General features: G+C 57.2%; 1 protein-coding gene across 1 annotated transcript in view; it reads right to left on the bottom strand.

Annotated features, from left to right (window-relative positions):
* Positions 1-437: 437 nt before the first annotated feature.
* The window catches only part of CDH22 (cadherin 22), a 105,462-nt gene continuing 89,514 nt past the window's right edge, over positions 438-16,385 (bottom strand). The window contains exons 8-11 of the mRNA XM_060263772.1: positions 6,300-6,421; positions 4,659-4,779; positions 1,275-1,522; positions 438-607 (exon numbers count right to left, since the gene is read on the bottom strand). Of these exons, the coding sequence (XP_060119755.1) occupies positions 593-607; positions 1,275-1,522; positions 4,659-4,779; positions 6,300-6,421 (506 nt within the window). The 3' untranslated portion in view covers positions 438-592. The remainder of the gene's footprint in view (positions 608-1,274; positions 1,523-4,658; positions 4,780-6,299; positions 6,422-16,385) is intronic.

The following is a 16,385-nucleotide window of genomic DNA, read 5'->3' as shown; positions in this document are numbered from 1 at the left end:
CCCCCAGTCCTTCTGGCCCTGCGCCCCACGGAGGGAGGGAGGGAGGCTGGGAGGGGCCGGCCGGGTTAGGACTCTGCTGCTGCCGCTGGCGCGTCCTCGTGGCCCGTGCGGCGCCCGGCGTACAGGGCGGCCAGCTGCCGGAAGCGGGGCCCCCAGGTGCTGAGGAAGGCGAAGTCCTGCTCGGAGCCGCCGGTGGAGCGGGAGGTGATGGAACTGAAGGAGGTGAGGGGGGACTCGGCCCCCTCGAAGGCGTAAGTCTGGAAGGAGTCGTAGGGGGGCACGGAGGGGTCCTCGTCGGCCAGCCCCACCTTCCTGCTGATGTAGTCCCTGAAGTGGGAGAAGTCCAGCTCGGGGGCCGGGCCCCACTGCGGCAAGGAGCGCAGCTCGGAGGGCAGGCTGCTGCTGCTGGGGGGCGCCTCCCCGCCCCCCTTGGCCTCGCTGAAGTCGTAGAGGCTCCGCAGGGCGGACATGTCGTAGGCCTCCGTGTCCTGCTCGCCGCCCCCCTCGTCGTTGTACTTGATGACGTTGTCGCGCATGTCCTCCTCCTCCTCCGAGGTCAGGTGGCCTTTCTGGTGGCGCTTCAGCGTCAGGATCAGCAGCACCAGCACTGCGGGGGGGGGGGGGAGAGGGGCAGTGAAGGGGAGGCAGCTCTGCAGACCCCAACATCCCCCCCCACAGCTTCCCTCTGAGCCAGCAGGAGGGACCCGGGGAGGGAAGGCCCTGCTTGCCACGGGGCAGCCTCCCTGGGTCCAACCCTAAGCAGCTCCCTGAGTCCAGCAGCCCCCCCCATCAGAACACGAAGGCCGAAAGCCCCCCCCCCCCCGTGCCTCAGGCTCTCCTGGAGCTGCTCCAGCTTCCCCCACAGACTCCCCCAGGCCACGGCTGCCCAGGGAGGGAAGGGGGAGCCCTGAGTGACCAGTGGAGGGGCTTGTCTGGCGCAGCAGCCCAGAGCACTGCCCCCTGCCCCCGCCCCCTCCCCTCCCCACCCCGAGAGGTCTTCCCTTCCCCCTCCCCTCATGGCGAGGAGGACAGGAGGTGGCTCTGCTGCTGCCCAGAGTTGCGGGTGGCACTGAGGGCCCAGTTGGGGGGGGGGGGCTCCAGAAGCAGAGGAGTCAGTAGGCAGGAGGAGGACAGGTCTTCCCAAGGCTCGGCTGGCAGTGGCGGGGAGAGCAGCCCTTTCTGCTGGGGACCAGGAGGAGTCCCGCTCCAGCCGGGAGGGCGAGCGTGAGGAGCGGCCGCCTGGCAGGGGTGGGGTCGGAGCGGCACTCACCCACCAGGATGAGGAGGCAGACGAGCAGGGCGATGAGGGCCCCGGGGCTGAGGGAGGCGGCCAGAGCGTAGGCCGTGGCGTTGCAGGACTGGATGGCTCCGGAGCTGTCGCAGCCGCAGACGCGGATGGTGAGGGTGCCGGTGCTGCTGAGGGCGGGGGGCGCGCTGTCCACCACCAGAATGGGCAGCAGGAAGAGGTCCTGCTCCTGCCGGTTGAAGCCCGGCCGCTGGGTCCGCACCGCAGCCGTGTTGTCTGGGGAGGCGAGAAATGGGAGATGCGATCCAGCAACGTTCTGAGGCCAAATCCCACCCGCTTCCCCTCCACACCGCTTCATCTCCTTTGCTTGCCCAGATTGTTTTATTGTTCGGGTTTTTAACTGTTTTATCCTGCTTGTAATCCGCCCGGAGCCCTTTACGGGAAAGGGCGGACTATAAACCCACCTCATAAATAAATAAAATAAAAATGAATGAATCCTCCAAGAGAGCTGAGAACAGGAGCCAAATCCCGGTGAGGAATCCAGGAGCGTCCTGGGCGGGGGGGGGGGGGGGGGGCACGAGGAGGCCAGGGAATCCCTGCGCAGGCCCGGCCCTTCTCTCGGCACACCAGGCACCAGCCCTCCACACAATCGGGGAGGGGGCGCACCAGGAAGTACCTCCGGTCTTCAGCCAGCCCGCCTTGCTCTGCTGGACTGGCCAGGCAGGCCTCGGCCACAGCACTGCAGCCGGCAGCCAGCGACCACCCCCCTCCTCCGGCCCCGGGCATGTCATGGATCTGCGCTCAGCTCCCCCCCCCCCCCGCCCTCCCCAGTTGTGGCTGGCTAATGAGCCCTTTGGAGAGTTCCCCCTGCATGCCTGCCTCCCTTGGAGCTCTGAGCCCTCAGTAGCCCGTTTCTGCCTCACTCCCAACCAGCCAACGAAGCAGGGGTGGGGGGAGGGGGGGCTGGGGACATGACTGTCAGCCTGGCAATCAGGCAAGTGTGTTCAGGACGGGCAAAGGGCGGCAGGCACCTGCTTCACCCAGGAAATCACAACACTCCCCTATTTTAATTTTTTTTTAAATGAGAACCAGTGTGGTGTGGTGGGGAAGTGTGCGAGCTCTTATCTGGGAGAACCGTTTTGATTCCCCACTCCTCCACTTGCACCTGCTGGAATGGCCTTGGGTCAGCCATAGCTCTCTTATCTGGGAGAACCAGGTTTGATTCCCCACTTCTCCACTTGCAGCTGCTGGAATGGCCTTGGGTCAGCCAGAGCTCTCTTATCTGGGAGAACCGGGTTTGATTCCCCCCTCCTCCACTTGCACCTGCTGGAATGGCCTTGGGGCAGCCAGAGCTCTCTTATCTGGGAGAACCGGGTTGGATTCTCCGCTCCTCCACTTGCACCTGCTGAGATGGCCTTGGGTCAGCCAGAGCTCTCTTATCTGGGAGAACCGGGTTTGATTCTCCGCTCCTCCACTTGCAGCTGCTGGAAGGGCCTTGGGTCAGCCAGAGCTCTCTTATCTGGGAGAACCGGGTTTGATTCCCCACTCCTCCACTTGCACCTGCTGGAAGGGCCTTGGGTCAGCCAGAGCTCTCTTCTCTGGGAGAACAGGGTTGGATTCCCCACTCCTCCACTTGCAGCTGCTGGAATGGCCTTGGGTCAGCCAGAGCTCTCTTATCTGGGAGAACCAGGTTTGATTCCCCACTCCTCCACTTGCAGCTGCTGGGATGCCCTTGGGTCAGCCAGAGCTCTCTTATCTGGGAGAACCGGGTTTGATTCCCCCCTCCTCCACTTGCACCTGCTGGAATGGCCTTGGGGCAGCCAGAGCTCTCTTATCTGGGAGAACCGGGTTGGATTCCCCACTCCTCCACTTGCAGCTGCTGGAATGGCCTTGGGGCAGCCAGAGCTCTCTTATCTGGGAGAACAGGGTTGGATTCCCCCCTCCTCCACTTGCAGCTGCTGGGATGCCCTTGGGTCAGCCAGAGCTCTCTTATCTGGGAGAACAGGGTTGGATTCCCCCCTCCTCCACTTGCAGCTGCTGGGCTGCCCTTGGGTCAGCCAGAGCTCTCTTATCTGGGAGAACCGGGTTTGATTCCCCACTCCTCCACTTGCACCTGCTGGAATGGCCTTGGGGCAACCAGAGCTCTCTTATCTGGGAGAACCGGGTCGGATTCCCCACTCCTCCACTTGCAGCTGCTGGAATGGCCTTGGGCCAGCCATACCTCTCTCAGAGGTTGTCCTTGAAAGGGAAGCTGTGTGAGAGCCCTCTCAGCCCCACCCACCTCACAAGGTGTCTGTTGTGGGGGAGGAAGATAAAGGAGATTGTGAGCCACTTTGAGACTCTGTGTGGAGGGCAGGATATAAATCCAATGTCTTCTTCTTCTTAAAAAAAAAGCTCCCTGCAAGAAGAAAGCTAGCTCTACAGGGAGAAAGCCATTCTACAGTCTTTCTTCTGGGTGTGCTGATTTAACGCTTGCAAGCAGTTGTCCTTTTTTGCTGCCTCCCCATTTGAAACAGAGCATCCTGTTTGGTTCACTTCTTTCTGCTGACCCTCTCTCTACCCTGCTTTTGTGCTCCACGGAGCCCGGGGCACTGTCCTCCCCTGCTCATTTTAGCCGCGGCACAACAGCCCTGCAGGGTAGGCTAGACAGCGAGAGTGAGTGGCCTCAGGTGATCCCAGCCGGAGTGTCTGAGGAGGTCCCAGGCCGGAGCCTGTAACCCGCGGAGATGGGTCATTTGGGGCCCGAAGTGTTCTCTGGGTGCTCCTCAGCAGGCGGCTAACAGGGTGGGGGTGGGTCTCTCCAGGGGGAGGGGAGGGGGGGCTGGGCAGGAGTGAAAAGCAGGCCTGGAGCTCTCTGCCCCCAAGAAGGCAGCGAGGAGGGGCGGGGCGGAGGGGCGGGCCAAGCGGTGCCAAGATCTGGCAAGCAGCGGACACGATTGCAGCAGGGGGAGTGCGGCGTCTCCATCTGGGCTGGCATCCATCAGCGGCTCATCTGGGCTCCAACAGCAATATTTATAAATCACATCTCAAAACTGGCTACAAATTTGTACAGAGAAACAGATGGGGCGTTGGCGGCCGTTTGTCACCACTGATGGGTGTATCTGGGGCGCCTGCGAGAGGGAGAGCGGGAGAGTGGGGGGGGGGGGCTGCGGAAGGGCGGAGGAGGAAGGGAGGCAGGAGGGGGCGCTGGCCAGGGAGGGCAGGCTGGAGGCAGGGCCTGGGGTCCCTAAAGCAGGTGGGAGGGAGCCCCTGAAGCATGGCGGGGGGGCGGGGGGCAGCTGCAGGGCAGTCGCCAGACATGGGGGGGGGGGGAGGAAGGAGCAAAAGGCGGGGGGAGGGGCAGGAGGCCTGGGGGAGCAGAGGGAGGGTCCAGGCGCGCCCCTCGGTGGGGGGAGGGGGCCGGAGGACTCACCCGTGATGTCCAGGAGGGAGAAGTGGCGGCTGCTGCCCGAGGCCTCCGGGGCCAGCGTGAAATAAAAGTGGTGCCCGCTCTGGGGCTCGTCTCGATCCACCACGCTGATGGTGTGGATGAGCTGCAGGAGGAAGGAGAGCTGGAGCAGGAGCAGGCGGGACTCTCCCCCCCCCCCCCACAGGGATCCTTCACAGCTGGGGCCGGACAGCAGGAGCAGCCTCCCCCCCCCCCCCCGCGCACCGCTCCCCCCCACAGCCTCCTCCCTGCCGAGACAGACCTCCCCCAGGAGCTTTCCAGGAATGCAGTCAGGAATGTCCAGCGACCCCCCCCCCCCGCAGCCCCAGAGGCCCTAGGAGCTCCCCCTGCAAAAGCCCCCCTCCCCAATCAGGACTCGCTCCCCCCCCCCCTCCTTCCCCTTCACAAGCTGGGGCTGCCTTGCCTACCTCACCCCAGGGCTACTTGTTCTGCTTCCTTTGCTTTGCTGTCCGCTCTCTCGGCCCCCTTGGTTTCATGCCGTCATTTTGCCCTTGGAGTGGAATCTGCCCCATGGATGGGCGAGGGGGGGCGGCTTTGGGCAGGGCAGGTTTCCCCTGCCTCAGCCTCTGCAGCCGCCATTCCCCACCCCCACCCAGGAGATGCCCCTTCACTATAGCACAGGGGTGGCCAAACTGGCTGCCTTGGCCTGGAGAAGTGATTTAAAGAGACAAAGGCCTTCTGCAAGCTGGCTGAAGGGGTGGGGGGGCTTTGAGAGCCATATGTGTGTGGAAGAGCCACGTGTGGGTCCTGAGCTGCAGTTTGGCCACCCCTGCTATAGCGTTGTTGTTGTTGTTCAGCCACACAGTCGAGTCCGACTCTTTGTGACCCCCTGGACGAATTCACGCCAGGCCCTCCTGTCCTCCACCATCCTCCGAAGTCTGCCCAAATTCGTGGTTGTTACATCAGTAATGCTGTCCAGCCATCTCATCTTTTGCCATCCCCTTCTTCTTTTGCCTTCTGTCTTTCCCAGCAACAGGGTCTTCTCCAGGGAGTGCTCCCTGCTCATTGGGTGGCCAAAGGATTTGAGCTTCAGCTTCAGCATCTGACCTTCCAGGGAACAGTCCGGGTTGATCTCCCTTAGAACTGACTGACTGGATCTTCTTGCAGTCCAAGGGACTCTCAAGAGTCTTCTCCAGCAGCACATATAGCGTTACAATGACCTGTTTCCATGATCTGCTTGTTCATAGATGTCCTTTTCCCTCCTTCCAAGTAAAGTCCCTTCTGGGAGGCTATAAGTCCAAAAGAGTTTCCTTCGGGGGGTGTGAGCTCTGGTATGCAGCACACTGCCTCAGACAGATGCCCAGAGATGGTTTGCCCTCTCCTGCCGGGCCTTCCTTCTTGGTGGCTTCTGGGGAGGTCGAGACAGGGTCAGCCTGGCCCTCCAGCCCAGGCAGGGCAATATATCTCCTCCTTGGCAACCCCCAGATTCCTTGAGATCCCAGGGCATGGTGGCCCCAAGGATCAGAGGAAGGGCAGGGCAATCCACCACTGCCTGCAGTCCAGGCACCAACAAGAACTCCTCCATGTGGAAGCAGCCCTCCCCCTGCAGTGCCCTTCCCTCGCCCTTGCTCGGCCCCACCCTCAAAAGTGAAGGCGCCCCCCCACCTCTCCAGCCTTGGCGTCCTCGCACACCGCAGCCTCGTAGGGAGTGGCCAGCTCGGGCGGGTTGTCGTTCACATCCAGGATGCGGATCTGCAGGGACAATCGGGACACTTTCTCGGGGTTGTCTGGAACACACAAAAGCACCGCAGGTGGCTCCAAAGAGCTGCCTTCACTACAGCCGCCTCAGCGCTGCCTGCAGCCCCCAGCACCCCCGCAGCCCCCATCCCACCGACCCGCCCCGACATCCTGGGGAAATGAATGCCCAGACATGAAGCGCCCCTTCAAGCCCCTCTCCCACGCAATGCAGGGAGGGGCCTCCAGGAGATGGCGGGAGCAGGGGGCAACTGGCCCGCTGATTAACATGTGGAATTCACTGCCACAGGAGGTGGTGGCGGCCACAAGCATAGCCACCTTCAAGAGGGGTTTCGATAAAAATATGGAGCAGAGGTCCATCAGTGGCTATTAGCCACAGTGTGTGTGTGTGTGTAATTTTTTTTGGCCACTGTGTGACGCAGAGTGTTGGACTGGATGGGCCATTGGCTTGATCCCACAGGGCTTCTCTGCTGCTTTAATGTGACACAGAGTGTTAGACTGGATGGGCCATTGGCCTGATCCAACAGGGCTTCTCTTATGTTCTTCTGTGACACAGAGTGTTGGACTGGATGGGCCATTGGCCTGATCCAAATGGCTTCTCTTATGTTCTTCTGTGACACAGAGTGTTGGACTGGAGGGGCCACTGGCCTGATCCAACAGGGCTTCTCTGATGTTCTTCTGTGACACAGAGTGTTGGACTGGATGGGCCATTGGCCTGATCCAACAGGGCTTCTCTGATGTTCTTCTGTGACACAGAGTGTTGGACTGGAGGGGCCACTGGCCTGATCCAACAGAGCTTCTCTTATGTTCTTATGTGACACAGAGTGTTGGACTGGATGGGCCATTGGCCTGATCCAACAGGGCTTCTCTTATGTTCTTCTGTGACACAGAGTGTTGGACTGGATGGGCCATTGGCCTGATCCAACAGGGCTTCTCTGATGTTCTTCTGTGACACAGAGTGTTGGACTGGAGGGGCCACTGGCCTGATCCAACAGAGCTTCTCTTATGTTCTTATGTGACACAGAGTGTTGGACTGGAGGGGCCACTGGCCCGATCCAACAGGGCTTCTCTTATGTTCTTCTGTGACACAGAGTGTTGGACAGGATGGGCCATTGGCCTGATCCAACAGGGCTTCTCTGATGTTCTTCTGTGACACAGAGTGTTGGAATGGAGGGGCCACTGGCCTGATCCAACATGGCTTCTCTTATGTTCTTCGGTGACACAGAGTGTTGGACTGGATGGGCCATTGGCCTGATCCAACAGGGCTTCTCTTATGCTCTTCTGTGACACAGAGTGTTGGGCTGGATGGGCCATTGGCCTGATCCAACAGGGCTTCTCTTATGTTCTTCTGTGACACAGAGTGTTGGACTGGATTGTCCATTGGCCTGATCCAACAGGGCTTCTCTTATGTTCTTCTGTGACACAGAGTGTTGGACTGGATGGGCCATTGGCCTGATCCAACAGGGCTTCTCTTATGCTCTTCTGTGACACAGAGTGTTGGGCTGGATGGGCCATTGGCCTGATCCAACAGGGCTTCTCTTATGTTCTTATGTGTGACACAGAGTGTTGGACTGGATTGGCCATTGGCCTGATCCAACATGGCTTCTCTTATGTGACACAGAGTGTTGGACTGGATGGGCCATTGGCCTGATCCAATAGGGCTTCTCTTATGTTCTTATGTGACACAGAATTTTGGAATGGATGGGCCACTGGCCTGATCCAACAGGGCTTCTCTTACGTTCTTATGTGACGCAGAGTGTTGGACTGGAGGGGCCACTGGCCTGATCCAACAGGGCTTCTCTTATGTGACGCAGAGTGTTGGACTGCAGGGGCCATTGGCCTGATCCAACATGGCTTCTCTTATGTTCTTATGAGACACAGAGTGTTGGACTGGATGGGCCATTGGCCTGATCCAACATGGCTTCTCTTATGTTCTTCTGTGACACAGAGTGTTGGACTGGATGGGCCATTGGCCTGATCGAACAGGGCTTCTTTTATGCTCTTCTGTGACACAGAGTGTTGGACTGGATGGGCCATTGGCCTGATCCAACAGGGCTTCTCTTATGTTCTTCTGTGACACAGAGTGTTGGACTGGATGGGCCATTGGCCTGATCCAACAGGGCTTCTCTTATGCTCTTCTGTGACACAGAGTGTTGGGCTGGATGGGCCATTGGCCTGATCCAACAGGGCTTCTCTTATGTGACACAGAGTGTTGGACTGGATGGGCCACTGGCCTGATCCAACAGGGCTTCTCTTACGTTCTTATGTGACGCAGAGTGTTGGACTGGAGGGGCCACTGGCCTGATCCAACAGGGCTTCTCTTATGTGACGCAGAGTGTTGGACTGCAGGGGCCATTGGCCTGATCCAACATGGCTTCTCTTATGTTCTTATGAGACACAGAGTGTTGGACTGGATGGGCCCCTGGCCTGATCCAGCAGGGCTTCTCTTATGTTCTTCTGTGACACAGAGTGTCGGACTGGATGGGCCATTGGCCTGATCCAACAGGGCTTCTCTTATGTTCTTATGTGACACAGAGTGTTGGACTGGGGGGGCCACTGGCCTGATCCAACAGGGCTTCTCTTACGTTCTTATGTGACGCAGAGTGTTGGACTGGAGGGGCCACTGGCCTGATCCAACAGGGCTTCTCTTATGTGACGCAGAGTGTTGGACTGCAGGGGCCATTGGCCTGATCCAACAGGGCTTCTCTTATGTTCTTCTGTGACACAGAGTGTTGGACTGGATGGGCCATTGGCCTGATCCAACAGGGCTTCTCTTATGCTCTTCTGTGACACAGAGTGTTGGGCTGGATGGGCCATTGGCCTGATCCAACAGGGCTTCTCTTATGTTCTTATGTGTGACACAGAGTGTTGGACTGGATTGGCCATTGGCCTGATCCAACATGGCTTCTCTTATGTGACACAGAGTGTTGGACTGGATGGGCCATTGGCCTGATCCAATAGGGCTTCTCTTATGTTCTTATGTGACACAGAATTTTGGAATGGATGGGCCACTGGCCTGATCCAACAGGGCTTCTCTTACGTTCTTATGTGACGCAGAGTGTTGGACTGGAGGGGCCACTGGCCTGATCCAACAGGGCTTCTCTTATGTGACGCAGAGTGTTGGACTGCAGGGGCCATTGGCCTGATCCAACATGGCTTCTCTTATGTTCTTATGAGACACAGAGTGTTGGACTGGATGGGCCATTGGCCTGATCCAACATGGCTTCTCTTATGTTCTTCTGTGACACAGAGTGTTGGACTGGATGGGCCATTGGCCTGATCGAACAGGGCTTCTTTTATGCTCTTCTGTGACACAGAGTGTTGGACTGGATGGGCCATTGGCCTGATCCAACAGGGCATCTCTTATGTTCTTCTGTGACACAGAGTGTTGGACTGGATGGGCCATTGGCCTGATCCAACAGGGCTTCTCTTATGCTCTTCTGTGACACAGAGTGTTGGGCTGGATGGGCCATTGGCCTGATCCAACAGGGCTTCTCTTATGTGACACAGAGTGTTGGACTGGATGGGCCACTGGCCTGATCCAACAGGGCTTCTCTTACGTTCTTATGTGACGCAGAGTGTTGGACTGGAGGGGCCACTGGCCTGATCCAACAGGGCTTCTCTTATGTGACGCAGAGTGTTGGACTGCAGGGGCCATTGGCCTGATCCAACATGGCTTCTCTTATGTTCTTATGAGACACAGAGTGTTGGACTGGATGGGCCCCTGGCCTGATCCAGCAGGGCTTCTCTTATGTTCTTCTGTGACACAGAGTGTCGGACTGGATGGGCCATTGGCCTGATCCAACAGGGCTTCTCTTATGTTCTTATGTGACACAGAGTGTTGGACTGGGGGGGCCACTGGCCTGATCCAACAGGGCTTCTCATACGTTCTTATGTGACGCAGAGTGTTGGACTGGAGGGGCCACTGGCCTGATCCAACAGGGCTTCTCTTATGTGACGCAGAGTGTTGGACTGCAGGGGCCATTGGCCTGATCCCACAGGGCTTCTCTTATGTTCTTCTGTGACACAGAGTGTTGGACTGGAGGGGCCACTGGCCTGATCCAACATGGCTTCTCTTATGTTCTTATGAGACACAGAGTGTTGGACTGCAGGGGCCATTGGCCTGATCCAACAGGGCTTCTCTGATGTTCTTCTGTGACACAGAGTGTTGGAATGGAGGGGCCACTGGCCTGATCCAACATGGCTTCTCTTATGTTCTTCGGTGACACAGAGTGTTGGACTGGATGGGCCATTGGCCTGATCCAACAGGGCTTCTCTTATGCTCTTCTGTGACACAGAGTGTTGGGCTGGATGGGCCATTGGCCTGATCCAACAGGGCTTCTCTTATGTTCTTCTGTGACACAGAGTGTTGGACTGGATTGTCCATTGGCCTGATCCAACAGGGCTTCTCTTATGTTCTTCTGTGACACAGAGTGTTGGACTGGATGGGCCATTGGCCTGATCCAACAGGGCTTCTCTTATGCTCTTCTGTGACACAGAGTGTTGGGCTGGATGGGCCATTGGCCTGATCCAACAGGGCTTCTCTTATGTTCTTATGTGTGACACAGAGTGTTGGACTGGATTGGCCATTGGCCTGATCCAACATGGCTTCTCTTATGTGACACAGAGTGTTGGACTGGATGGGCCATTGGCCTGATCCAATAGGGCTTCTCTTATGTTCTTATGTGACACAGAATTTTGGAATGGATGGGCCACTGGCCTGATCCAACAGGGCTTCTCTTACGTTCTTATGTGACGCAGAGTGTTGGACTGGAGGGGCCACTGGCCTGATCCAACAGGGCTTCTCTTATGTGACGCAGAGTGTTGGACTGCAGGGGCCATTGGCCTGATCCAACATGGCTTCTCTTATGTTCTTATGAGACACAGAGTGTTGGACTGGATGGGCCATTGGCCTGATCCAACATGGCTTCTCTTATGTTCTTCTGTGACACAGAGTGTTGGACTGGATGGGCCATTGGCCTGATCGAACAGGGCTTCTTTTATGCTCTTCTGTGACACAGAGTGTTGGACTGGATGGGCCATTGGCCTGATCCAACAGGGCTTCTCTTATGTTCTTCTGTGACACAGAGTGTTGGACTGGATGGGCCATTGGCCTGATCCAACAGGGCTTCTCTTATGCTCTTCTGTGACACAGAGTGTTGGGCTGGATGGGCCATTGGCCTGATCCAACAGGGCTTCTCTTATGTGACACAGAGTGTTGGACTGGATGGGCCACTGGCCTGATCCAACAGGGCTTCTCTTACGTTCTTATGTGACGCAGAGTGTTGGACTGGAGGGGCCACTGGCCTGATCCAACAGGGCTTCTCTTATGTGACGCAGAGTGTTGGACTGCAGGGGCCATTGGCCTGATCCAACATGGCTTCTCTTATGTTCTTATGAGACACAGAGTGTTGGACTGGATGGGCCCCTGGCCTGATCCAGCAGGGCTTCTCTTATGTTCTTCTGTGACACAGAGTGTCGGACTGGATGGGCCATTGGCCTGATCCAACAGGGCTTCTCTTATGTTCTTATGTGACACAGAGTGTTGGACTGGGGGGGCCACTGGCCTGATCCAACAGGGCTTCTCTTACGTTCTTATGTGACGCAGAGTGTTGGACTGGAGGGGCCACTGGCCTGATCCAACAGGGCTTCTCTTATGTGACGCAGAGTGTTGGACTGCAGGGGCCATTGGCCTGATCCAACAGGGCTTCTCTTATGTTCTTCTGTGACACAGAGTGTTGGACTGGATGGGCCATTGGCCTGATCCAACAGGGCTTCTCTTATGCTCTTCTGTGACACAGAGTGTTGGGCTGGATGGGCCATTGGCCTGGTCCAACAGGGCTTCTCTTATGTTCTTATGTGTGACACAGAGTGTTGGACTGGATTGGCCATTGGCCTGATCCAACATGGCTTCTCTTATGTGACACAGAGTGTTGGACTGGATGGGCCATTGGCCTGATCCAACAGGGCTTCTCTTATGTTCTTCTGTGACACAGAGTGTTGGACTGGATGGGCCATTGGCCTGATCCAACAGGGCTTCTCTTATGCTCTTCTGTGACACAGAGTGTTGGGCTGGATGGGCCATTGGCCTGATCCAACAGGGCTTCTCTTATGTGACACAGAGTGTTGGACTGGATGGGCCACTGGCCTGATCCAACAGGGCTTCTCTTACGTTCTTATGTGACGCAGAGTGTTGGACTGGAGGGGCCACTGGCCTGATCCAACAGGGCTTCTCTTATGTGACGCAGAGTGTTGGACTGCAGGGGCCATTGGCCTGATCCAACATGGCTTCTCTTATGTTCTTATGAGACACAGAGTGTTGGACTGGATGGGCCCCTGGCCTGATCCAGCAGGGCTTCTCTTATGTTCTTCTGTGACACAGAGTGTCGGACTGGATGGGCCATTGGCCTGATCCAACAGGGCTTCTCTTATGTTCTTATGTGACACAGAGTGTTGGACTGGGGGGGCCACTGGCCTGATCCAACAGGGCTTCTCTTACGTTCTTATGTGACGCAGAGTGTTGGACTGGAGGGGCCACTGGCCTGATCCAACAGGGCTTCTCTTATGTGACGCAGAGTGTTGGACTGCAGGGGCCATTGGCCTGATCCAACAGGGCTTCTCTTATGTTCTTCTGTGACACAGAGTGTTGGACTGGATGGGCCATTGGCCTGATCCAACAGGGCTTCTCTTATGCTCTTCTGTGACACAGAGTGTTGGGCTGGATGGGCCATTGGCCTGATCCAACAGGGCTTCTCTTATGTTCTTATGTGTGACACAGAGTGTTGGACTGGATTGGCCATTGGCCTGATCCAACATGGCTTCTCTTATGTGACACAGAGTGTTGGACTGGATGGGCCATTGGCCTGATCCAATAGGGCTTCTCTTATGTTCTTATGTGACACAGAATTTTGGAATGGATGGGCCACTGGCCTGATCCAACAGGGCTTCTCTTACGTTCTTATGTGACGCAGAGTGTTGGACTGGAGGGGCCACTGGCCTGATCCAACAGGGCTTCTCTTATGTGACGCAGAGTGTTGGACTGCAGGGGCCATTGGCCTGATCCAACATGGCTTCTCTTATGTTCTTATGAGACACAGAGTGTTGGACTGGATGGGCCATTGGCCTGATCCAACATGGCTTCTCTTATGTTCTTCTGTGACACAGAGTGTTGGACTGGATGGGCCATTGGCCTGATCGAACAGGGCTTCTTTTATGCTCTTCTGTGACACAGAGTGTTGGACTGGATGGGCCATTGGCCTGATCCAACAGGGCTTCTCTTATGTTCTTCTGTGACACAGAGTGTTGGACTGGATGGGCCATTGGCCTGATCCAACAGGGCTTCTCTTATGCTCTTCTGTGACACAGAGTGTTGGGCTGGATGGGCCATTGGCCTGATCCAACAGGGCTTCTCTTATGTGACACAGAGTGTTGGACTGGATGGGCCACTGGCCTGATCCAACAGGGCTTCTCTTACGTTCTTATGTGACGCAGAGTGTTGGACTGGAGGGGCCACTGGCCTGATCCAACAGGGCTTCTCTTATGTGACGCAGAGTGTTGGACTGCAGGGGCCATTGGCCTGATCCAACATGGCTTCTCTTATGTTCTTATGAGACACAGAGTGTTGGACTGGATGGGCCCCTGGCCTGATCCAGCAGGGCTTCTCTTATGTTCTTCTGTGACACAGAGTGTCGGACTGGATGGGCCATTGGCCTGATCCAACAGGGCTTCTCTTATGTTCTTATGTGACACAGAGTGTTGGACTGGGGGGGCCACTGGCCTGATCCAACAGGGCTTCTCTTACGTTCTTATGTGACGCAGAGTGTTGGACTGGAGGGGCCACTGGCCTGATCCAACAGGGCTTCTCTTATGTGACGCAGAGTGTTGGACTGCAGGGGCCATTGGCCTGATCCCACAGGGCTTCTCTTATGTTCTTCTGTGACACAGAGTGTTGGACTGGAGGGGCCACTGGCCTGATCCAACATGGCTTCTCTTATGTTCTTATGAGACACAGAGTGTTGGACTGCAGGGGCCATTGGCCTGATCCAACATGGCTTCTCTTATGAGACACAGAGTGTTGGACTGGATGGGCCTCTGGCTTGATCCAGCAGGGCTTCTCTTATGTTCTTATGAGACACAGAGTGTTGGACTGGATGGGCCTCTGGCCTGATCCAACAGGGCTTCTCTTATGTTCTTCTGTGACACAGAGTGTCGGACTGGATGGGCCATTGGCCTGATCCAACAGGGCTTCTCTTATGTTCTTATGTGACACAGAGTGTTGGACTGGGGGGGCCACTGGCCTGATCCAACAGGGCTTCTCTTACGTTCTTATGTGACGCAGAGTGTTGGACTGGAGGGGCCACTGGCCTGATCCAACAGGGCTTCTCTTATGTGACGCAGAGTGTTGGACTGCAGGGGCCATTGGCCTGATCCCACAGGGCTTCTCTTATGTTCTTCTGTGACACAGAGTGTTGGACTGGAGGGGCCACTGGCCTGATCCAACATGGCTTCTCTTATGTTCTTATGAGACACAGAGTGTTGGACTGCAGGGGCCATTGGCCTGATCCAACATGGCTTCTCTTATGAGACACAGAGTGTTGGACTGGATGGGCCTCTGGCTTGATCCAGCAGGGCTTCTCTTATGTTCTTAGGGGGAGAGCCAAGCTGGCATCTGGCACAATCATTTCCTAGAAAAAGAGATGCCAACTTCATTAGCGTAACTCATTTGCATATGCCATCACGGGAAGGTGTACTCAATTATGTCAGCTCAGCATCTACCTGAAAATCCTCCTTGAATTACAATTGCCATAATAAAACCTTATTTCCATCATACTTTTTAAATGACTTCCTCCTCTGTGGCCGCAGGGGCACGAGACAGATTTTCACCTGTCTGCTTTGTATGTTTGGGTCCTTTCCCCATTTTTTTTTGTGGGGGGGGAAATAATAGAAAGTTTGTCAAATCTTAGAGTTTAGCCAAATTCTCCCAGGGGGTTTGAACAAGGGAGCCCAGAGGAGAAAAAAAGAGCACAATAAAATCCAGAGTTCCGAAGCGGGGCTGCTGTGAGCTCCTGCCCCAAATGAGGGCTGCGGGTTCTTCGTGTGCAGAGGTCTCGCTGGGCCCGCGTCAAAGGAAGCCGGACAGCAGTCCCCTCCCCCCTCCCCCCTCCCCGGTAGGCTCCGCTGTGGCTGGGCCAGACGAACCACGGGTGGGGGCGGGGGGATTGGAGGAAGGAGGACTGGGCCCTTGCCTTTCATTGCAGCAGGCCGAAACACAATCCACCACCCCCCCCCCGCTGGACGTGAGGGTGAAGGGGAGGCTGGTGCCCGAAGGAGGCGCAGGGGAATCCCACCCCCACCCCCCGCGTGCTTCCCGGGTCCCAGGCCAGGAGCCGCAGCTGAGGCAGCCTCAAGAGGACATCCTGCCCCCCCCCCCCCCGCACAGCGGCCCTGCGCCAGACACCACCAGCCAGCCAAGGGCGGGACTCGAATCTGGGAGAGGCGGCCTTGATCCCTCCGCCTCCACGCGCAGCCAGCTGCTGAGACCTTCTGGGGCCAGTCGCGGTGCTCTCTCGGCCCCACCCTCCTCGCAGGCTGTCTGAGACTCCCCAGTGAAGGGCGGCGGGGCATAAATCCAGTCTCCTCCTCCCCCAAGAGCCTCCCAGAGAGCTGCCCTGCCCAGAAGCACGGCTCCCCCCTCTGCTGGCCGGCCCCACATCCTGGCTGAGGAAGGCTCAGCTGCTAGGAGTTGGGAGGGGCAGAGAAAGGCGTCTTGCGGGGGGGTTTGGGGGTCCCCGAAGCCCCTCCCCGCCCTGCTTAAAGAACTCGGCTGTAGCCTCTAAGCCCCCCCCCCCAAAAAAAAACCACACAGCTGAGCTGGGGTGGGGTGGAGTGAGCCTGCCTGTCTGGCCTTTCCCTTAGGCTCCCGCTCACTCCCTCCCCACATCTCGCCCACCTCCCAGCTGTGCTCCAACCCCAGGTGACCCGCCCCTAGGGACCGAA

This window comes from Heteronotia binoei, chromosome 2 (genome assembly GCF_032191835.1).
Source record: "Heteronotia binoei isolate CCM8104 ecotype False Entrance Well chromosome 2, APGP_CSIRO_Hbin_v1, whole genome shotgun sequence".
NCBI lineage: Eukaryota > Metazoa > Chordata > Lepidosauria > Squamata > Gekkonidae > Heteronotia > Heteronotia binoei.
Note: the sequence above shows the minus strand (reverse complement) of the source record. Positions and strands in the feature narration are given on the sequence as shown.